The sequence below is a fragment of the Theropithecus gelada genome, chromosome 5 (genome assembly GCF_003255815.1).
Source record: "Theropithecus gelada isolate Dixy chromosome 5, Tgel_1.0, whole genome shotgun sequence".
NCBI classification, from domain to species: Eukaryota; Metazoa; Chordata; class Mammalia; order Primates; family Cercopithecidae; genus Theropithecus; species Theropithecus gelada.
Window position 1 is genome coordinate 115,843,228 of NC_037672.1, and position 23,899 is coordinate 115,867,126.

The following is a 23,899-nucleotide window of genomic DNA, read 5'->3' on the forward strand; positions in this document are numbered from 1 at the left end:
TTTACAGAAACTTTCAGGCTTGTTATACCAATGTTCAGAATCACTAAACAGAGGGATTAGAAGGTCTAATATTATAATATTCCAGAATAATCCCAACTGAGGCAACCTGGAATGTCGATTTTCAGACTGCTATTTTCATGACATCGGATTCCTTTCCAACCCTACAGGAGAATTATTTCCTCTGTACATTAATAAACATCCTTCGTTCTAAGCACATACCTAACAAGGAAGTGCAGTTCAAAAGTTTAGACAATATTTCCTGACTAGAAGTTAAATTTGAGTTACAAGGTAACAACTAGTGTTTCATCGTAAGGAATTTGATTACTTCACTATAGTTTACAGCGCTGGTTACTACCTGGGACTAACATAAAGACTACTAATGAGAAGTAGTAAAAGCTTAGATTCTTAGTGACATAAAATCAGCCTAATTCAGATACAAGCAGGTTAAACCTACAGAGTACATGTAACTGCTCTTCTGGAAGCCTACAGCCCTACTACAAAGATCAAAAGGTAACTTTTTCTATTTGTTCAAGGAAATGTGCAATTTAAACAAACAGCACCTGCCTTTGGGTATGGAAATAATAGATTCAAAAGTTTAAGCAAAACAAAAGTAGTAAAAACAAACCTGAGGCCTAGCTGCCTGCAGATCACTTCTGCATCAGCATCATCCCATTGGTCATCACAGACGGTTCCCCACTGGCCAGCATGGTAGAGCTCCACCCGGCCTTCATGCACACTGCTGCCTCCAACAAGGCGAATGATGGGGAACGCTGGGCCTGTGCAATGTGAAATTAAAAATCAGCAAAACCTATGCATTTGCACTGATTGATAAGATTAGATATACATTCTATATTTTTTGCCATTCTCAATAATTAATGTTTACTAAGCCACACCAGTGATATGGAGATATATATATATCTTGATCAATTAAAATATCCCAAATTGAATTATATGAATACAAATAATTCTCAGGAGGAAATGTGTTTAAATGTACTTTTCCCCAACAACCTCAGAAACCAGAAAAGGCACACTCAAAAGCTGCACGTTACTGGAAACGTGTTTGATTTTTATGGTATTATGGTGGTAGCATTGATTTTTTTTATTTACAGTAACTTGAACATTACCAATATGTCATTATTGAGAATGACACTTATGTCTATAAAATACTTCTTTTCGGTACAGAATTATTTATGTATTTGTAGAAATCGGGTCAAAGTTAACATCTAATTCGTTATAACAAGTTACTGGACATCATGGCCAGTACCTCAACAGAACGATATTGAAACTTCATTTGGGCATGAATCAGCTCATATCCATTTTTGCTGATAAGGACCACCAAATGTGACTACATTCTCATAATCTACAATGCCCTGATCTAGCCCTTGTCAGACAGTGAACTTCCCTGTCTCGTCTCCGCCCTGGCTAAGACAGCACACTAGGGGACTTCCTATTACATTGCCTAATTGTGTCTTCCTGAGAGTATTTACTTTTATCTAAAATTGTCGCTGATTTACTCTTTACATGTCAATTGTCTCTCTCCTCTTGGCTAGAATGAGGACAGAAGTACTGCGTTCCTTTTCACCTATTTCAGGCACCTAGTATATAGAGGCATATAATAATTATTTATTGACTGCCTCAACTGACAAGCAATGTTAAATAAACCTAGAAAAGATACCCCAAACACGAAAAAATAATTGGCAACATTCACTCATTAATTTCTGATTAACAAACAGGTATCAGACATACGCCTTGTATAAGATGTTGTGATCAGTGCTGCAGGGCATTAGAAGGGACACTAAACAGACCCTGACCTCAAGAAATTTACTGCCTAAGGGCGTAGATAAACCGAGTACAGACAAGAGATTATCAAAAAACCCTACAGTGGTTCAGAAGCAAAGGACCTTACTTATTGTTGGGGGTACTTAGGGAATCACTTGTGAAAAAGCTGTTTTTTTTTTGTTTTTTTTTTTTTTTTTGAGACGGAGTCTCGCTCTGTCGCCCAGGCTGGAGTGCAGTGGCGCGATCTCGGCTCACTGCAAGCTCCGCCTCCCGGGTTCACGCCATTCTCCCGCCTCAGCCTCCCGAGTAGCTGGGACTACAGGCGCCCGCCACCTCGCCCGGCTAGTTTTTTTTTTTTTGTATTTCTTAATAGAGACAGGGTTTCACCGTGTTAGCCAGGATGGTCTCGATCTCCTGACCTCGTGATCCGCCCGTCTCGGCCTCCCAAAGTGCTGGGATTACAGGCTTGAGCCACCGCGCCCGGCCGAAAAAGCTGTTTTTTAAGAGGGCCAAGATAGATGAGATTTGGAAGTCAGAGATGAGGGAAGCGTGTTCAGGCCACGTGAACATTATGAACAAAAGAAAGAAGCACAAAGCTGAATGTGTCTGGCAAAGAGTAAGGCAGTCTAATTTTACTAGAATAAAGGATGTAATATGATAAAAATAAACAGGCTGGTTCCCTATTATGAAGTCTAGTTGTACTTTTTGCCAAACACTAATCATTTATCTGTATGAAATATGTTTCTAATTTTCCACAGTGTAGCAGTCAGTAAACAGCATTTGGATATTCACACTTAAATTCAAATATCATATTTGAGTTTTGCACATGTGCTGCCAAAGCAAGCACTCACATTTGAGTTTTGTAGCAGAAATTTAGATTAGTGACTATCTGCATATACTGTTTACTTGTATAAGTTAACTAGCACTTACAATTTGTTAATGGATAAAGACAGGTTTAATATACATGGCTGAAAGATGGTAATATAATTCTCACAAATTATTATGTTTATTTTTCCTTTAAAAGTTTGCAAAATACAGAAAAAAATATAGAAAAACATGTATACATTTCTTAATATATTTTCCCCACCTGGTACACTTGGAGAAAACAAAAAAACAAAAATTTTTAAGAGAAAATGTAAAACCATCTAGAACCTAGACTTTAAGACATACCACCTTTCATTTTTCTATGTTGTGTTTTATTTTAAAATGTGGTTTCTTTTTCTTTTTGTATAACTGTTAAAACATAAAAAATACAGAAAAGCACAAGGACAAGATTTAGTTAACAGCCCTATCCTTCCAACAAACGCAAAAATCATTTGAAAGAAAATTCAGTAAACCAATGGACTCATGTTTAGCTTAGAGATAATTAAACTCCCCACATGTTTTCATTTAGATTGCTGCTATTTTCTGTATCCAACTTGTAAGCAATCTTCTAGTTTGTAAATACTGGAAGAGCTACAAGTACAGAATGACAAGATGCTAAGTGTAACTCCCAAATTTAAGGGATGTATACCAAAGATCTATCACTATCCCTTAAGGTGAACTCTATGTTTGCTGACTTCAGCTATACAACTCCATATTTTCATTTAACCTACCATGAGAGAATCTTTTTAAATTCTCACTTCCAATTTGTCAAAACTTTCTATATTTTACATATGTTTATAGATGACCATAAAATTATCTTTGCAAATAGAATGTAAACAGATGTATAGATTATGGAAGGTGGAAGGAGTAAAAAATGTAGATACACATCCTGAAAAAAATTATTATTGTTTTTAAAATTTTTTACTTTACTACTTGAAAAATATTTTATCAATCAGGTTGAGCATAGAGTAAAACCAATAATCTACAAAGAGCAATAAATTATTGGGCCCAAGTCACATCATCCTTGAAGCAGCATTGGATTTAGCAAAAGTAGCATTACCTAAAGGTAGAGAACCAAAAGAAGAAAAGGGAAAACTTACAAGACATCAAGGTTTAACACACGCCTCTCCCAACCAAAAAAAGGATTACAGTTCTCAGAGCATACATCTGGACTATATCCCTCCACTGGCTCTTTCAGTCAATCCAGACGAATTACTCCAAACTGGGTCTCTGTTTTGTGGTAGGAGTTTCCTTATTCCTCCCCCGATACTTGTACTCAAACAAAAACCACTGTCCTGGGCTGACTGCTACCATTCCAAGTCCTGGGATATCTGGTCATGCTGCTATCACCAAGGAAAATGCAAAAAGGGATACTGTGAGAGTATGGTAGCTTCAGGTTGTGATCATTCATTAAAATATACCATGGTACCCAGAAAACTCTTTCACCATCTTAAAGGCAGTTGTTCCTTCCTCTACTTCCATGAACATAGACATATCTGTATACCAAACCCATACTGACAATTACCACATACCTACTCTATGGAGCTTGGAAGAAGCCCTCATTCAAGCCAACAACCCATTTTTAGGGAAGGTGCTCTCTACAGCCCTAAGAACACTGAAGGCATGATTATATTGCATTACACAAAGTAAAAATATTTTGTTGTATTTGCTGTATTCTATATTTGCTTTCATGATTATCTTCCATCTTGATTCCATCATAATTTTCCACAACTAAAATATGTTTCATATACAATGTATTATACTGTATATATATTACATATAGAGTATATATTTATTTAAGCAAATTATATAAAATAGAAAATATGTTAAAAATGAGATACTATTGGAAAATCAAATGGAATTCAAATTAACTGTACTCATATTGAAGACTAATTAGATGGTAAAATATTTTGACTCAAGACTTACTTCTGTCATTAAATTCTTTTAAGGAAATGATTTAACTAAGACACTTTCATCATGTGGAATCATGTTTAAAACATAATGAAAGTAGAACAACAGAACTTTTTTCTTTTTCTTACCACGGGAAAAGCTACACGTGACGGCAGCTGCCATCTTCTGAGGACACACCCCACCCTGCCAGATGTCTTTTTCACAAAGCAGTATATTTTCTTCATCTCCTCGGCAACGGACATTGCTCCAATAAACGGGAATAAGGCCCAGTCCAGAAAACGGGGTTTGTTTTGCTATTCCTTTTCCTCTGGAAGTACAATGAGCAATACTAAGTTTATCAAATGTAGGCAAAATTTTTTATCAAAACGTTTGGATTTGAAAAAAAAATGGAAGAAATCAATAAAGATGAATATGGAAGAAAAGAAAAAAGAAAGAAGAAAAACACAAAATATTACATAAATTTCAAGGAAATCAAAACATCAGATCACAACGTGGGTTGCCTACCTATGGAATTCTTTTCATCAATCTTGAATAACTACTTTATGTGCCTTTACCATCAATGACTGATTTAGAAGAAAATGGCCAAGTACTGCAGATATAAAAGTAAGGCTTTGTGCAAGAGGTGTGTCACAAGCTTCAGCGACGCTTGGACTCCAGTCTGGACTCAGCTAAAAGTCATGCCAAGCTGCAAGTAACTCGAAGGCTTTGTCTTCTAATGTGCCAAAAGAAAAATCTGGATGCTTGAAGATTCTCTCTCACTCTAACATTCTAGGCTAGCATTTTCAAAATTATTATTACTACATTTAAGCACAATAATATCACGGGAAGCAATCCATTTATAATTTTTAAAACCTTACACTGTATATAGTATTTGCTAGCAAGACTTTGAAACCAATTAATAAAATAGCAACATGCATCTCTTTCCTAATACCAGGAGAGTATTTTAAAAAGAAAAAATGAAAATAATAGCATACAGATGGGCTTTGCTTTTAGCTCATCTAATCCACATATTTTTTTAAGTAACCTCTGCTGTGTACAAACTGGCATTAAATTTTAAAAAGACGAAATGCTTATCTGATTAACATGGTAATCTCTACAATTGTCTTCATGCTGCAGCATTCCATCAACCAAACTAAACATTTGGGGTATATCTAAAATGTAATAAACCCAGCAATAAAGCTGGGTTTCTCTGATTTTATTGTGCAATTCCCTTTTTTTTTTTTAATGGACTACTGAGACATGATACTATATAAGCAGCTGGATCAGCTTATCTGAAGTTTGTCGAATAATAGTTCACATACTTTCATCAATCAAAAGACTAATAAACCACACAGTAGTTCACACCTCCACTATAGCGTTCTTGTTTCTTTGTATCTCGCAGAAAATTTTATTCCTTTCTGATTTTCTGGGGTAATAAAAGCACAAATAGGTATGTATATAAAGGAAGACATTGACATCAGCCTACAAATTTATTACATCTCTTGCCCCTCAAAGGAAAAAGCATGAAATCAACATTCTTTGTGACCTGCCCACCTGCCAATGTCTGTTTGCCAGACTAAGTATTCATGATAAAAAACAGTAATTAACATTTCCAAGCACCATAACACTTTATAGGCTCTGGCCTTACTCCTTCTTTCATCCTGATTTATATCAACTCATCAAAATAATTAATTAACTTTAATTTACTATGGTAACCCTATTTATTGCTCTAACAGCACCAAAAGTCTAAGCAAAATTTAGGCCTTCAAGCCTTGCCTCTACCCAATACTCATTCCTTACCTTCCTAGTGGGAAGACATGAGAAATCTAGTAAATTAAAGTTCTACTTCTTCATTTTGTGTCATCATATTACCACTCTGATTATGAATGCAAAATACTTGCAAACTGCAAACTTTTTTTTTCAGTCTTTTAGACTGTATTTTTTTATAATAAAATATTTTCCATGCTTTCTAAAGATCTCTGGTGATAAAGGCCAAGAAAAAACATATGTTAAGTGTGCTTAGAAAATATAAAGGAGACACAAAAACAAAAGAATAAGAAAAACAAAAAACCTGTTTTCCCAAAAAGAAGCCTTCTGCTCCTGGTGAAACTCTATGGCACAAGGTATAAAAATGCTGGGACTGATAAATTCAAAATATACTGACTTGTTTTAAAGATAGTGCCTAGGGTTACAGTGGAGCCAGTTCCCAGGCTGGCAGCTGTTCAGGACAGCAGGACACTGCCAGAGCTGACAGAAGCTGCCATCTTCTACAGGACCTCCTCAGCACCAAAACCTAAGGCCTGGGGACATCACCACTTCCCCATCAAGGACAAGGGCATAGGTAAGCATTGCCCCTTTCACACACAAACGGAACTTGTGGGTGGATAAAAGCAGAAAGCTAAAATCCAATGTCAACAACCAGCTAAGGCTGTGCTAATTAATTAACTATAATTAGTAATTAAAATAATTATAATTAATTCATTATAATTCTAAGAAATTATAATTTTTAGAATTAAATCCTTGGAATTTGTAAAGGCAAAACTTGCTTCAAATGCCTCTGTATTTTGTTAAAGACAAAGACCAAAAGATGCTTTTACATTTGCCCACTTGGTATTTGCCCATTCCCTAGTTCAGCCCCAGGTAGTAATATGTGAAGTACATTTGCATGTGACAGAATTCATTTCTTCCATTTGGGGCCCTTTCTTTATAGCTCTTTTGTGAAAAGTGAGAATGAGGAAAGTGACAGTAAGAAACGAAGATACAAGCTTTACAAAGCAATGACCGGCACCCAGCATTATTCTCAGATACTAGCAGACTGATTTGGTCAGGGATGGGTGCACTCACCCCAGCTGCAGCTGGTGACAAATGACTGATGCATCAGAATCATCCCAGTGGCTGCTACAGACAGTGCCCCAAGCTCCACTTGCATATACTTCCACTGTGCCTTCAAACTCATTTTTGCCGCCACGAAGTCGTACTGATCCTAAAGTGGAAAAGAATTCCAAAATCCTTTAATAGTAAATAATCATTTGAACATATTGAGCCAGTCCTGGGTTAACATGATTTTTAAACTTAAGTAGTAAGGGATCCAGGCAGAATAATTTGGCCTCCACTGTGTGTGGCATGTGTTTCTTCCTTTAAGTGAGGATTTAGCAAGTTCCTTCTTTTTTTGTAATTAACATCCTGATGTTAATGCTAATTATATTTTCTTTTTTATCTAGGCAAACAGACAGTCCTATTATAATTTTTTTCTTTATTCCATTATCTCTTCATCAAGAAGCAACCACTGTAATTTTCAAAGGGGAAAAAGTGGAAGAGTATGACTAATATCAGATCTTGTATTTCAAATACTAGATTACATCACATATGAAGTTTTTATCATTTATTACTTTCCTCTTCTCATGAGGTCATCAATAAGAAATACAGAAACAAAATTAAATGTTCTGCATATGAATTAGCTGTAATTAGCTGTGTTATATCTTCCATTTGATTTGTTCATCCACCAAAGAAAAATAAAATGTGTTTTCTGCTTTTAACTTTCAGTAGCAGTCATTAAAATTCTGAAGATTATGTCCATAATTTCAAGAAGATGTTCATTTTGAAAATATTGCCTAATGCTACTCTTGGAAAAATAGCCGTTAGGTAGTATGTATAATTGAATGCCCCCTGGAAACTCACCTCCTCTAATATACCACACCCAAAGAGCTGTCCCAAAGTCCACAATTTAAGTCATTCTTTTCAGTCTTTAAAAGAGCCAAGATTTAAATTCAAGCAGCCCTGGGAAAGATAACACTTTGGTCTTATCCCTTAAGTGTGGTTCAAGGCCCTACATTCCTCTTCTCATTGGAACTGGTGTCGGAGCAGGCACTGGGATGCAGCAAGTGGGACAACTGAGCAGAGACAGAATTAACCTCAGACAACTTAAGAATTGCATAAAATTCTGTTTAAAATCACCTACAGTGGTCTTTATTTCATAGGTAAGAAAATTAAGGAATTAATTTTAAAAATCAATCCTATCCCAAAAATCTAGCATAATTTGCATATTTCAAAGTTATTATGTATGGCTTCATAATAACTTCCAAAAATATTAGATTCACAAAGTGCCCATTCATTTCATTTGTACAGGCTTAGTCATCCACCACTATTATTTTCCACATCATCATCCTTTAAAAATGTAAGCATTTAAGAAAAACATATTATATTTCTCATGACAAAAACAAAGTCTCATTTAATTCAAACAAAAGGCAATAATAAATGGAGGCAAACATTGTACAGTACTGCCAAATCCTGACTATTCAGGAATGAACAGGGCATGGGTCATTCATATGACAAATCATCTAAAACTCATTCATATATTCTAAAGCTCTTTAATTCACACTAAGCAAGAGGAAGACCTGCCTAGCTCAGCGAAGTATGAACTACAGAATATTTTTAAGGCAGTATTTCTGAAGAGTTCAACAGATCTTGAATGGTTTTTTATATCACAAAACTTCTTCTACAGAGGTCCACGTAATATTATGCACATCACAAATGTCAGCAGTTTATTTTAGTCAAAGAATTAATTTGTTGACCTCAAGCAAACTTTATTTGAATTGCTATTTAATCTATTATTTCTTTACTAATTCCTCCCCTTAATCACGAAGTTACTCATGTCAGAAGGGCTGGAAGATAGTTCCAGTAATGAAAACAAAGGAAATGTGTACTTATGCACATATGCACATCAAGTGATCATAAGATTTAAAATAGTGCCTACATCAAAAAGCTATCAAGAAGAAATGATGTACACACAGAATCTAAATGATTGAGGCACTTAGAGGTGAGAAGAAGAAAATCCTGAGTAAAGTATAATTATGACCATAACAATATAATGGCAATGATAGAGCTGGAAATAGTTTCCAGGTCAACTATCAGCTGCACCATCATTTTCTCTAACGCTCCAAGCACACTGTGAAAGCCTGGATTCATTTAGCAGTATCTGCTATATGGCAAGAAATGTGCAGTGCTCATCCAATTTTCCTTTAACAAATGAATACAAATATTTGTAATTCTTAAAAGGCAATTTGCATGTCAATGACTAATGAATTCTATGTCAGATTCCACTCAAGGCACAGCCAGTCCTAACGCACACCTTCCTAACAGTGCCCTCCACTTAGAAAAGTGCCCTTTCCTAAGGGCCATAAAAATGTCTATTCTGAGGAAACCATCTACCTAGGGCTCGGAATGAGTATTTATATCATTCTATAAAGCTCAGTTCTTCTAATAATTATTTATTCAAATATGCTCTAAAAGATTAAAAGTCTGAACACACGATTCATTCTACTGTAGGAGCCAAGAGAACTTTCTCTTTGCCTTCTGAAGATTCACTGACAAGAGGCATATTATTAGGATAAAAGGCGTATACATTTATTTGATCATGGTTTTACGTGACGTAGGAGCCTTTAGAACGAGGACCCAAAACTATAGGGGATATTGCCCATTTTTATGTTTAGGTTTAACAAAGTGTGGACAGCCATGTAGAAATATGATTGGACAAAACAGGTAGGATCTAATCTTAATAGACTGAGTGGGGAAACCCAGTAATGCTTATCAGTTTAGATTTTTCTTGGCCTCTTTGAGTTTTGTTTTGCTTTTTTTCTGGGTATGAAGAACCCTCTCTGGAATGGGGGGTCTTATGACATGTAATCAAACACGGTAGGTCAGATAAATTTTTAAGGCCAGTCTTTTCACAGAAAACTGGCGCATGAGGGGAGTTGAGTAATATTTTTAGGCTTTATGGCTGACTGTGGAAACAAGGCATTCTGGTGTCTATGGCCCACCTTGGGAAAGAGGAATTCTAGTTTCTGTGGCTAACCTCAGGGGAAAAGGAAGCTCCAGTGACAGGAAAGTAGGAAAAGATTAAAGGAAAACTTGTTTCTGAGACTACTTCTGAGGCCTCCATTTGGGGATATTGTTTTCTGAGACCCAACTCTATATACATTTAAGCTAAGTAGTAGTTTTCATTTGTTTTTTGCCTTTATTTTGTTCTTGCTGCATTTATTCTCTTAGAACAGCTGAGGTGGTCAAAATCTTAAAAACTGTAATATATAGCTGGGCGCCATCGCTCACACCTGCAATCCCAGCACTTTGGGAGGCCGAGGCAGGTGGATCACCTGGGTCGGGAGTTCAAGACAAGCCTGACCAACATGGAGAAACCCAGTCTCTACTAAAAATACAAAATTAGCTGGGCGTGGTGGCGCATGCCTGTAATTCCAACTACTTGGGAGGCTGAAGCAGGAAAATCGCTTGAACCCGGGAGGCTGAGGTTGCGACGAGTCGAGATCTCACCACTGCATTCCCGCCTGGGCAACAAGAGCAAAACTCCGTCTCAAAAGCAAACAAACAACAACAACAACAACAACAAAAACAATCTATAACTTATTTCCTTCTACTTATGGATGAAGAAGCTACAGACCAAAGCAACTGAGCAGTTACAGAGCCATGATCAACTATCTCCTAGTTCCCTGCCCTCGTTACTGACTTTCTATCTCCAAATTTAAGCAAAGACCCTGAAATACAATAAGCACCTTTCAAAACTTCAGATATTACTTTATGCATTATACGATGTTAGTGTTCACCATCCTACTGAAAATACAGCAACGAATCCACCACATGTTGTATAGAAATAAGCCAACTAGGCAGAGAAGCATAAAGTAGCCTGAAGTTTCTTTACACTGTGGAACAGGAAAGAAGTGTCTTTCTGGTGCTCCTATAGTTGAGGCTGATCCTCCAGTAGAAGCTGATTTGTCCCACAGCTGTACAAAGTTGTGGGAAGACTATGAATGTGTGTGTGTATACATTTGCACAAATGTATAGGTACACAATTACACAATGGAGAAAGGGAAATAACCTTAGCTCAAAGAAATCCGCGAAGCTCAAAGCCAACTAAGTGAACTAATTTCTATTGCTGTACCTAACAATAAAGTGATTTGCATAAATTGTAGATGAAATTCTTTGTTTGGCAAGTATTATTCAATTGTCCAATTTTTTATTATCAAGAATTGGTCCCTCACCTTCCACCCACATTCCACTCCAGCAACCAAGCATTCTTCGATACTCATTAGAGTCAGAGCTCGCATCCCTGAACCATATCCCAGTATGTGTGATCTAGGGTTGCACTGTCTTAAAGTCTCTCAAGTGCCACGTGCACAGAAAATATTCTATTCTACATACTTCTATCTTTAAAATGTGTTAATAATAATAATTTAAAGTCTCAAGCACAGTAGGTCAATTATATTAGGCATTATAAACATGCAGACCAAACTAGTAAAGGAAGAAAGTCTGGAATCGTACCACTATGCGTGATGGCATGTCATGGAGTGGAGGCCCCAGAGTTCCTGAAATGAACTGCTACCAAAAAAGAAAAAGGTCAACCGTCTGCTGGTGTTATAACTATTTAAAGGCAAAATGTTCCAGTGTACGATAATGTTCAGAATTCTACTATCTTAATTCCTTGACAAAAATGTTTAACTGTTAAACATTTACAGTAAAATAGTTTACAACTGATTTCCTTCTAAGTACATAGGTCAACAGTTTTATAAAGGAAAGAAACCATAAAAGATTCATGTAACAGAAATTTGCTTGATGGACAACTTCACTAGAAACCAGGAATTCCCCAAATGGAGGGACAGACATTCAAGAAGAGTTCTCTTTAACCATCTTATGAGTCTCAATCAATACAGGTAGACTAAAAAACAGCTGACTGGATAAAAGTTCCCTTCGCAAGTCTCATTGATTTCTGAGCTCTAGATTTAAGACTAAGGCAAGGCACAGTGGCTCACACCTGTAATCCCAGCACTTGGGGAGGCCAAGGCAAGAGGACTGTTTGAGCCCTGGGATTAGGGATCAGTCTAGTCAACAGAGTGAGACATTGTCTTTACAAAAAAAAAAAAACTTAAAAATTAGCCAGGCTTGGTGGCCCATATGTGTAGTCCCAGTTACTCAGGATACTAAGGCGGAAGAATTGCTTGTACCCAGGAGTTCAAGACAGCAGGGAGCTATAATTGTGCTACTGCATTCCAGTCTAGGTGACAGAGCAAGACTCTGTCTCAAAAAACAAAAAAACAAAAACAAAAACAACAACAAAACAACCTTCCTTTCCATACTCCATACGTGAAGAAAACCTAAAAGAAATAGGAGAAAAGGAACCAAATGGATCAACTATCTTCATTCTATATACCCAGCTTATTCCAAAATAAAGCAAATGAAAAGATATCCCTGTTTAGCCTGGATAACATAGCAAGACCCCACCTCTACAAAAAATTTTAAAATTAGCTGGATGTGGTGACCCAGACCTGTAATCCCAGCTACTTAGGAGGCTGAGGCAAATGATCACTTGAGCTCAGGCATTCAAGGTTACAGTGAGCTATGACTATGCCACTATACTCCAGCCTGAACAACAAAGCAAGACCCTGTGGGGGGAAAAACAAAAATGCATGCCTGCCTATTAAGTTAACCCCTCATTAAAATGTACTTATAAAATAGCATTACTTAATTTAAATGAAAGAAAATACAGTAAAACAAAGACCCACCCCAACAGTGTTTGCTGAATAAAATTAGTAACAAATATTTTTTAAATCTTTTTCAAAAAATCACAGTTTGATAAAAGAGTAAAAAAAATTTCATGTTTTCACACAAATCCTTTCTTGTCTATTACTGAACTCTACAGATGCATAAAGTAATTAATTTTAGTCATTTCTATTGTTCTAGTGGAATAGAAAGAAAGCATGCCGGCAACGTCCAGCTAGTGTTCAGATCCTTGACAAAAAGTATACTTAAAGCTGTGAGTGATACAGAAATTTCAATTTATGACCTATTTGAAAGAAAAGAAAAAAACCATTACATGTTGAACAATTTAGTACACATATTTGACCTTAAGTTAAACATAAAACTATGTCTCATACCAAATGCAACACTATAAAAATATACTAAATGACCATTCTCTATCAATTATAAAGTATATCCAAAAAATTACAGTATCTGAAAACAACTGAATTGAGGGGCTCTTGGTTGAATTTTTCAAGTACAGTAGGGGATGCTAGGTTAATTTTTATGTTATTTTCTTTCTTCACCATATTCAACAGTACTAAGTTATATCATTTTCATCTATAATTATATTTACCCATTAATTAAACCTGCTATATCTTTGCTAAATAGTATATTTTATTCAAGTCCTCCCAGGTCTAAATGAAATCAAATCATTTTTAACAAACAAGGCATTCGCCTGAACCAAGATCCAAGTGAGCTGTATTTGCCTCCATTAGTTCACATTTATAATTCATACTAATTGCTCATTTATTATTCATGTAGACAACTTAAATGCTGAGAAAAAAATCAGTTCATATAGTTCAAAATGAGAGTGCATCCTCTGAATTAGCAATTCTACCCATTTACATTGTGCTTATTAGAAATTTATAAATCTTATAAATTATTCCTTAGTTTAAAACATCATACGATATCAAACAAAAACGATGACTCTGTCCATCGTTAAGTTATAGTAGGCTAACAATACATGCAGATAACCCCAACAGAAGGTTTCACAAATTGTGTGTTCCCAGACCATCTACACATAAACAAATGGTACGGGTGTTACCATTTTATTGTATAGCACTGAGTGATGAAATTGAAACCAAACAATAATCTTCTTGTCTCCCAGATCATGAACCACAGAGAAGGTAATGAAAATGCTTATTATTCTTCTGACACCTCACCCAGAAAATGGTTGTCCTCAACCAGAGGACAAAGGTGAATTTCTGATTCATCTTTATAAATGCCGCCCCTAGTGTGAACGCAGTAAATGTTTAATGAATAAATGAAACCTATCCTTACCCTGTTAGAAGAATCAGCATTACACTTTGTATCCCCTCTGCTGATCCTAATAAAAAGTACTGAGGCGAAATGTGCATGTGTGGCTCGTAGGAGGGTAAACATCATTACTTTAGTGTTTTGCATACAATAAATTTTTTATTAATATTGTTGCACTGATTTGTAAGGAGGAGGAGGAGGGGAAGAGGAGACTGCCCTGGAAAAGGAGGATGCTAAAGAGGCAAAAATAAACATTTATTTAGTTTCTAATGACAGCAGACCAACCACGTAGACATCAGTCTAAATCAATTGTTCATATATTGCCTATTTACCATGCAGCTAAGGAGAAGAGATTTCAAAGGACTGCTTTCTTTAAAGTTTAATTCAAGGGGGGAAAAAACCTTCAAAATTAGAATTAAATCATATAATCATGTTTACTTAGTAAATGAACTAACTTCAGCATTCTCATCAGTTATGGAATTATTCATTTCAGAAATAAATGTGTCATAATATTTGCCTACAAATAGCATCTTAAGATAGGGAAATGCGCTTTGTCAACCAAACCAGTCTAAATGTTATTCATCCAGATATGACTAAAAAAAATTAATGTAGCATTTCACAGCATTTTATAAATTACTTATTGTTAGTTTTTAATTGCATTAAGTTTCCCAAATATAAGGACAAGTCCCAACCATACTCCTTAGCAACCTTTTTGGTTCTGATCAACAACTACCTTGTTTCTTCCTTGCCAGTTGAATCCCCAGATGATTCAGAGGTTAAGCTAACTAATCTATGTAATCATGGTAATTGTACATTTCTTTGCAAAGAGTGTCAGGAAGGAACATATGATCCAGTCTGGGCAAATGAAACGTGGAAGTCTGTGGGGGAAATTCCAGAAAGGTTTCCTTATTGTTTCAAAAGGACATTCCTGCAGAGGGGCTTTCTCTGTCTTCTGCAGGTTGTTCTATCTCTAAGTGAAGCCTGGAATAACCACCAGCCTAAGAATAAAGGCCACGCTTCTTAAGAGGATAAAGGAGCCAAGAAAGTAGCAGAGGAACAGAAGTGTACCATGCTGGAGCTTGCCCATCATATGGACTTCTTTTAATAGGAACAATAAGCCTCCTATTGTTTCACTTTTCTATTCTTTGCTATCAAAACCACCCAAATTGATCCAAGCCACATCCATACCCAAATTCATAATTATCATATTTTTTCCAAATCTTCCAAAAGCATCTTTATTTTCACAGTCATAATGTATTATATATAAATTTTGCACCCTTGTTTCCCCTAAACATTATCATAAACACTTTCCTATTATATTTATATGTATAATATTTACAATAATTACTTTAGTAGCTGCATAATATCCATCAAATGCAGGTACCTATGAGTAGTACCTTATTACTGGATATTTCAGTTTCCCTTCAGTTATAAACCAAATTACTTTTACATAGGTCATCTTATCACAAGGGTCCCCAACCCGCAGGCCACGGACCTGTACCTGTACCTGGCCTGTTAGGAACTGGGCTGCCCAGCAGGAGGTGACCGCGAGGTGAGCAAGCGAAGCTTTATCTGTATTTACAGCTGCTCCCCATGGCTCACATTACCACCTGAGCTCTGCCTCCTATCAGATCAGCAGCAGCATTAGATTCTCCTAGGAGCTGGAACTCTATTGTGAACTGTGCCTGTGAGGGATTTAGGTTGCCTGCTCCTTATGAGAATCTAATGCCTGATGGAACCATCCCCCAGGTCCACGGAAAAACTGCCTTCCACAAAACTGGTGTCTGGTGCCAAAAAGGTTGGGGACTGGTGTCTTAACACATAGGCGTACATATGCACATGCACACATGCACACACACACACACAGACAGTGACCACATAAGTATATATACACCCCTGGACAATAGCTCATAAAAGGCTATAGTAACGGGATATCTTATTTTCTTCTCAAAAAAAACAAAAAAACAAAAAAACTTCACACTAGTTAAGAATCACTGCGATTCCTAACTAATCTAAGTATTTGACATCTGCCTTAGTCTGAAAAGCAGATTGAGCTCAATATTTAAAATCAACCAGGAAATGTATCAAATCTGGTATAGCTAATAAATGTTTTTCAGCACCTGCTACATAGAACCAAGATGTAGCACTTAAAAGGGATGGGGCACAGCTTTCAGCTAGCTAACTTTTTAATTAACATTCACTACAAACAACAGATGGAGTTCAATGAGTACAGCCTGTAAACAATAGTACTTGGCCCACATGTCCTCTATCTCTATTTAAATCAAGAGATTTTGGGTGGGTAGGTGCACATGAACAGATGAGCATGACAAGACAAAAAGTCAGATCTGTGATTCATCCTCTCCTCCAAAATCTCAATGATTAAAACTTTCTCATTTATTTAATCTGTTTTACCTCTCAATCATCAGCCACCTATGGTTGGTTTGTAAAAAGGGAGGTTAGCAGCACAGCGTCAAGCAAGTTGCCCCATCTGCCATGCCAACCAGAGACTAGAAAAGTGACTGCCCCTCCTAGGCAGGAAACACTAAGTTATTGCAAGCTATTGTGTTTTATTGCGTTTGTTTTGTTTTTGTTTTAGAGACAGGGTCTTCCTCTGTTGCCCAGAATGGAGTGCAGTGTCATGACTATAGATCACTGCAGCCTCTATCTCCTGGCCTGAAGTGATCCTCTTGCCTCAGCCTCCTAAAGTGCTGTGATTGCAGGCATGAGCCACCATGCTGGGTCACAAGCTATTGTTGGGTGAAATTAGTTGCCTGTTAATTCTTCCTGCAGAAATGCAAAAATAACCTAGCTCAAATTCAATTAATAACCATATTCTGGCCAGTCATGGTAGCTCATGCCTGTAATTCCAGTACTCTGGGAGGCCAAGGCGGGAGAATCACTTGAGCCCAAGAGTTGGAGACCAGCCTGGGCAACATGGCAAAACTCCATCTCTACAAACAATTTAAAAAAAAAAAGGTAGCTGGACTGTAGTCCCAGCTACTTCAGAGGCTGAGGTGGGAGAATTGCTTGATCCTGGGAGACAGAGGTTGCAGTGAGCTGAGATGGCATCACTGCACTTTGTCTCTAAAAATAAAAATAAAATAACCATATTCCGGTGAACTAGGTTATTACTATCCTACACTGGTCAAAGGAAAAACCAGAAGTGCCATTTCTAAAACCACACAAAAAGTTACCATTGGCATGCCTTACACCGGCTCCTAAAGCCTAACAGGGTTAAGTCACAGAATGGTGGGCTCAGTTAGTCTATATCATCACCTACCACTATACATTTTAGGTGGGTTCTAATGCCCTTCCATGTGTTCTGCCTGACTGTGACAGAGTTTTCACATCCAAATCAATTTGACTGCTCAATAGAAATGCATGTTCCATTCCCAATCCAGATCTGAGAATTACTCAGAGCCTGGGCTAGTCTAGGAATCTGCATTTTAACAAGTCCCAAGGTGATTCTAAATGCTCATAATGAGACCAGCTCCCTGGGCTGATTCAGTGTATTCCCATAGCCAGAATGAGTCTTTTTTTTTTTTTTTTTTTTTTTTTTAGACAGAGTTTCGCTCTTGCTGCCCAGGCTGGAGTGTAATGGCGCGATCTCGGCTCAATGCAACCTCCGCCTCCCGGGTTCAAGCGATTCTCCTGCTTCAGTCTCCCAAGTAGCTGGGATTACAGGCATGCACCACCATGCCTGGCTACTTTTGTATTTTTAGCAGACACAGGGGTTTCTCCACGTTGGTCAGGCTGGTCTCGAACTCCCGACCTCAGGTGATCCGCCTGCCTCGGCCTCCCAAAGTGCTAGGATTACAGGCGTGAGCCACCGCTCCCGGACCTAGAATGATTCTTTAGTATTAATTTGCAAGTTTCATAAAACCAGGGCCCAGGTATCATGTTTCCTGCTCTCTGACATCTGAGCCACTGGAACATCCACGCCCAGCCCTGGCTCACCTNAGAAAGAAAGAAAGAAAGAAAGAAAGAAAGAAAGAAAGAAAGAAAGAAAGAAAGAAAGAAAGAAAGAGAGATACCAGATATTTTTTAAGCCTAAGAGACTGTAAATCATGCATCGGGCCAAACATAATTCTCTTTCTTCCTGTTAGACTAGTCCATAAACTACAAAATGAGGATTACGTGTAAAGAAACACAGCAAAATGAGCTGTGAAGTAAAAATATACATGTCTAACCCTATTTTCTCCTGCACTTCTCATAATATGTCTTCACATATTTTCATACATAAAACGCAGGAACTCACTCATAAGGTTGCTACAAGAATGAAATGAAGCCACAAGAATGAAATGAAGCCACAAGAATGAAATGAAGCCACGAGAATGAAATGAAGCCGGAAGCGGTGGCTCACACCTGTAATCCCAGCACTTTGGGGCAGAGGCAGGTGGATGGCCTGAGGTCAGGAATTCAAGACCAGCCTAGTGAAACATGGTGAAACCCCATCTCTACTAAAAATACAAAAAATAGCCAGGCGTGGTGGCAGGCACCTGAAATCTCAGTTACTCAAGAGGCTGAGGCAGCAGAATCGCTTGAACTAGGGAGGCAGAGGTTGCTGTGAGCTGAGATTGTGCCACTGCACTCCAGCCTGGGTGACAGAGGGTGATTCTGTCAAAAAATTAATAAATAAAAATTAAAAATGAAATGAGAAAATGCACATAAAATGTTTAGTCCAGCATCCAACACAGAATGAATGCACAGTAAGTCCTAGCTAATGTGATCAGGCCAGGTTGTTTTGAGTACATGCTCAGTGCTGCAAAGGTCTTTTAAATTAATTTACTCAAAACTTGCTTTTCTCCTGATGAGGAAATCAAAGCTCTAAGAGTTAAGAGTTTTACCCAACAGTGCACAGCCACTGGCAGAGCCAAAGCAGACACCAGCGTTTTCTAAAGCACAATTCAATATTCTTTTCACCACTCCATGAAACTTTTGTTCACACTCCTAACTGAAATGTAGGACCAAGAGAGCCATAAGGTTCAGAATATGCCAGTCATCTCAAAGCTACAGGCTATGCCCAGGCAGACCTGGAGGAGTAAATGATAGAATGAGATTGAGTCTGTGAAAGTCATTCATTATTACACAGTTGATCGTTTTCCTATTTTTTTGTGGTGGTGGGAAGGCATTTATCTCCCATCATGAGTAGTTTCTTTTGTTTCTCTTTTGTTCAATCACTTTACTCCAGGAAGTACAAACAACTATTATGCAGTATTTGAGGATTTTGTCTGCTGCGAGTTAGCTAGGAACATAAAGGCATTCAAAAGATTTACATTTCTAGTCAACTGAAGAGGGTGTGGTGGCAGGAAATCCAAGGACAAGTTACTCTCCTTGTCTGAAATATAAGGCTAAGAGTTATGTCATAAAGAGAGCAACAGATCACTATCATTTTTTAACTTTAAATTACTTTTCTTGAGTCTGTGCTTATGTACTTAAAAGAGAAGTTGTATATTCTCTCCTACACATTAATTCTCTAACAATTCTCCACTCTTACCTATTCATAAAACTAAGAGTACGCCGGGCGCAGTTGGCTTCACACCTGTAATCCTAGCACTTTGGGAGGCTGAGGCGGGCGGATCACTAGGTCAGGAGATCGAGACCATCCTGGCTAACACGATAAAACCCCGTCTCTACCGAAAAAATACAAAATAATTAGCCGGGCGTGGTGGCAGGCGCCTGTAGTCCCAGCTACTCGGGAAGCTGAGGCAGGAGAATGGGGCGAACCGGGGAGGCAGAGCGTGCAGTGAGCCAAGATCGCGCCACTGCACTACAGTCTGGGTGACAGAGCAAGACTCTGTCTCAAGAAAAAAAAAACAAAACTAATAATAATATGAAGATAAAAAAAGTCAATGTTTGCTAAACGTAAGATTTTACTATAAATAATCTCTTATGGTGAATAACGAGACAATGCTAGCACTCTTTGTTGACATCACCTCAAATATTTTTATAGCCACATTGGCATTCCGTTCACCAAACACAAGTAAAGCGATGACTTCATTCCCAAGGACGAAGGATAATTGATCTTAACCTTCCTATCACTTTTCCTTAACTCAAAGCACTAATGCAATTGAAGGTACTGATAAATAAAATTTCTCCAGGAAATGAATGACATTGTGACAGCTAACCTCCAAGTTACCTCCAAAAAGTACAAAGTACAATGTGATTCAGGATCTCAATTCAGAAAACCCTTTCCCCACAATGTGAATGGAAAGCTGCCAAAAATATTTTGTTGAAAAGAAATTCAAACTTTGGAGGATATTAAGTTTTTCTTCCTCAGTTTTTAAAGAAAAAAAAACTAATTTCAATAAAATTCCAACAATTCAAAATGAAGCAATGTTCAAAGCTGGATTATTCATTTACATTAAATTTATTAGTGGGATGCTTTTCTTACCACAAACCTAAAACATTTTGTCACTTTCATCTCCTGATATTACCAACTAATCCTGATTTTCCACATATAACATATAAAGTTAAGTAATGGCTCTGGAAAACTGTGTATGACTATATCAAGTTGCTACTTCACCAAGATAGTAATATTTCCATCTCTTTTCCCTTTCTTTTTTTTCCAGTCACTAATGATACTTCCTATACTGAGCTACAGTATGTGAATATGGCTGATTTTGGCCACATAATTTTGCCATACTTTTTAAAACAGAGGTCAACAGTGAAATCAAGGCAAAAATTTTACCACATTTTCCCAAATCAGAGTCTAAAGAATGGAGGGAAGGTTCTTGGTTGTCACGTTAATGTAACATTTCCCTTTCCAGAACAAGTAATTAGGAACTTTCTCTCCTCCTGTGCCTCTTTAAATATGGTAACCCTATCAACGTAAGCTAATCTACAGAACAGACGTCCAAAGCACACTGTCATCCAATACACGAGCGCACACACAGTGGCCAGAGGACAGAAACCCAGAGCTCAGCACCTTGCACAGAAACTCTCACCCCTGACAACCTTCACACAAGCACATCTGGCTGGCTTAGATTTGCAGCACCAGTATACCTTGCTGGTAACCCAGCTGCAGCCCACCATCACAGCCCACAATGGAAGCCCACAACCCCACACCCCGTCACTTTTTCCAAGAGACCTGTACGCCGGCCCCAAGCCTCACTAGCTCCGGGCCCGTCCGGAGTGTCCGCGGCCGCCCTGAGGCCACTCACCGTGTCTGCAGTCGCAGTAGCCCCAGTCCACCTTGCCGCGGGCGTCTCCGTAGAAACACCAGGGTCTGCCCGTGCCGTCCGGGCTCCGACAAAAGTTGTGGCGCTGTCCTCGCAGCTGAGCCCAGTTCGCCGGGGGCGACCGCTCCAGGAAGGGTGGCACCTCCGCCCACCGCAGACACGGGGCGCCGAAGTCAGTCACGCTGACCCATGGCTCGCCGGCGGGGCAGCCCCAGGGGTGCGGCCGGGGTGTGTGCCCGGCCTGGAGGGCGTGCGGGCGCTGGGCAGGGAGCGCCCTCGGGGGGCGCGGGAAGCGAGGGAGAGGCGGCGGCGGACGTGTCCTCGGGGGCCGCTGGTGGGTGGGAAGGTAATAGGGGTACTGCGGTCCAGGAGGGGGCGAATGGCGGTGGCGGTGGTGGAGGGAATCATTGAGGACAGAATCAAAGCCAACCACTTCGGGGAGCGCCCCTAACACCAGGGCCAGCACGAAGCCGGCGAGCGTCATGGTGCCAGCGCTGCGGAGTCTGGTCCATGCTCCCCAGCTTCTCCGGCTCGGAGGCGAGAAGAGGAGGGGGCGGGGGCGGGGCTGCCGCGTCCCTCGAATCCCCCAGCCCCCTCCCGCCCCCGCGCGCGGACAGCCCTCGCCTCCCCAACCTCGCCTCCCGCCGCTGGTGCCCTGCCGCGCCTCGGCTCCTGTCCCCCGGCGGCGACCGCGGGTGGGGGAATCTGAAGCTCAGTCGAGCCCCAGCCGGCGGAGAGAACCTGTAAAGAGAAGGCGCGGACGCAGCGGGGAGCGGTGGGGCCTGAGCCCCAGGTAGCGGCGCAGGCACGAGCCCGGGAACTCTGCCCCCTGGGGGCGGGTGCCGGCCGCGCAAGCGGCTCGGGACCTCCGCTCGGCCCCTGCCAGGCCCACGGCAGTTCGCCCGCACGGCACTGTCAGCTCCTGGGGCCGAGCCCGAGGGTGCCCGCGCGGAGCACGGTCTTAGCTGCCCCTTGCCAGCATGCAGCACCAGCACAGCCCGGCGTTGGCGGCTCCCAAGTCTGGCACCGGCCCCTGCCGTCATCTCTCCTCCAACCTCGTCGCCCCGTATCTTGTTTCCTCTGTTTTGAAATCTTTACCAAAGTGTGGATGGATTTAGATGCAGCTCTCCCCTGACGACTCCCAGCATAAAAGTTATCAAAGCCCACGAGGAATGTTAAAGCCGTGTCACTGAACTATAAGCTCTTCAAGGACGAGACCACGTTTTATTCAGCTTGATATCCCCGTGCCTAACACCGTGCCCCAGTAAACACTGGCTGAAATTAAATTCCTGAACCGACTCAGGGAAAGGAGCTTGAGCCTTTCTGCTTCCTGCCTCCCACTTTCCAGCCGGCGCCCTGGACAACACCAGTTGTTTGGTTATTACTGGGATTCAGTGAGGCTCTCTTAATACCAAATTTCCTCTCTAACCAGGGAAGACTTCATCCGTCCCGGTTTCCATCCTATCCAAAAATCCATCCCCCTAGCACCTGCCTCTGTTTTTTTGCAGGGCAAGGGACTTCAGTTAAGCCTATTCATTTGCTTCTCCAGAATAGACTCTGCCTGCTGACAATTTTGAGGCTTCACTGTTGGCTCGACCTCAACTAAGCAGGGCCCTTTCAACACTCCCTGCCTCCCTCCCGCAGGCTCCAAAAAACTGTTGGCTTACAATTTAAAAAAAAAAAAAAAATTCACTGGAGCTGGATGTTTTAGTATTTTGCCTTTCAGTTGTTTCCGACTATGCCATCAAAGTTTAACAAGGAAAAGGAAGCCCGTAAAGACAGCAACATTTTATTTTCTGGCATGGTCATGTTTCATTGTGAGAGGGCAATGCTGTCTCAAGATACAATATACCCTGAAGAAAACTTGAACAAAATGCAAATGTTTATTGTTAAAACCTAGGGTTCAATTAGGAACTGAATTAATTCACTACTAGCTTTAAATAAGCCATCTTTAGCCGGGCGAGGTGGCTCACACCTATAATCCCAGCAGTTTGGGAGGCCGAGGCAGGCGGATCACATGAGGCCAGGAGTTCGAGAACAGCATCACCAACATGGTGAAACCCCGCCTTTACTAAAAATACCAAAAGCCGGGGGAGTGTTAGCGCGCGCCTGTCATTCCAGCTACTTGGGAGGCTGAGCCAGGAGAATCGCTTGAACCTGGGAGAGGTTGCAGTGAGCCGAGATCATGCCACTGCACTCCAGCCTGGGCGACAGAGGGGAGACCTTGTCTCAAAAAAAAAAAAAAAAACAAAAAAAAAAAACACACTTTACTTTTTGTGGGTCATTTTATTGTTTTTTGTTTCACTCTTATTAATGAAATATTTGATTTTGCTTCAGAGAGAACT

General features: G+C 39.6%; 1 protein-coding gene across 1 annotated transcript in view; it reads right to left on the bottom strand.

Annotated features, from left to right (window-relative positions):
• Positions 1-22,478, bottom strand: part of PRSS12 (serine protease 12) — a 74,248-nt gene extending 51,770 nt beyond the window's left edge. Inside the window, exons 1-4 of the mRNA XM_025386617.1 lie at positions 21,537-22,478; positions 7,378-7,516; positions 4,683-4,861; positions 626-776 (exon numbers count right to left, since the gene is read on the bottom strand). Of these exons, the coding sequence (XP_025242402.1) occupies positions 626-776; positions 4,683-4,861; positions 7,378-7,516; positions 21,537-22,038 (971 nt within the window). The 5' untranslated portion in view covers positions 22,039-22,478. The remainder of the gene's footprint in view (positions 1-625; positions 777-4,682; positions 4,862-7,377; positions 7,517-21,536) is intronic.
• Positions 22,479-23,899: the final 1,421 nt, after the last annotated feature.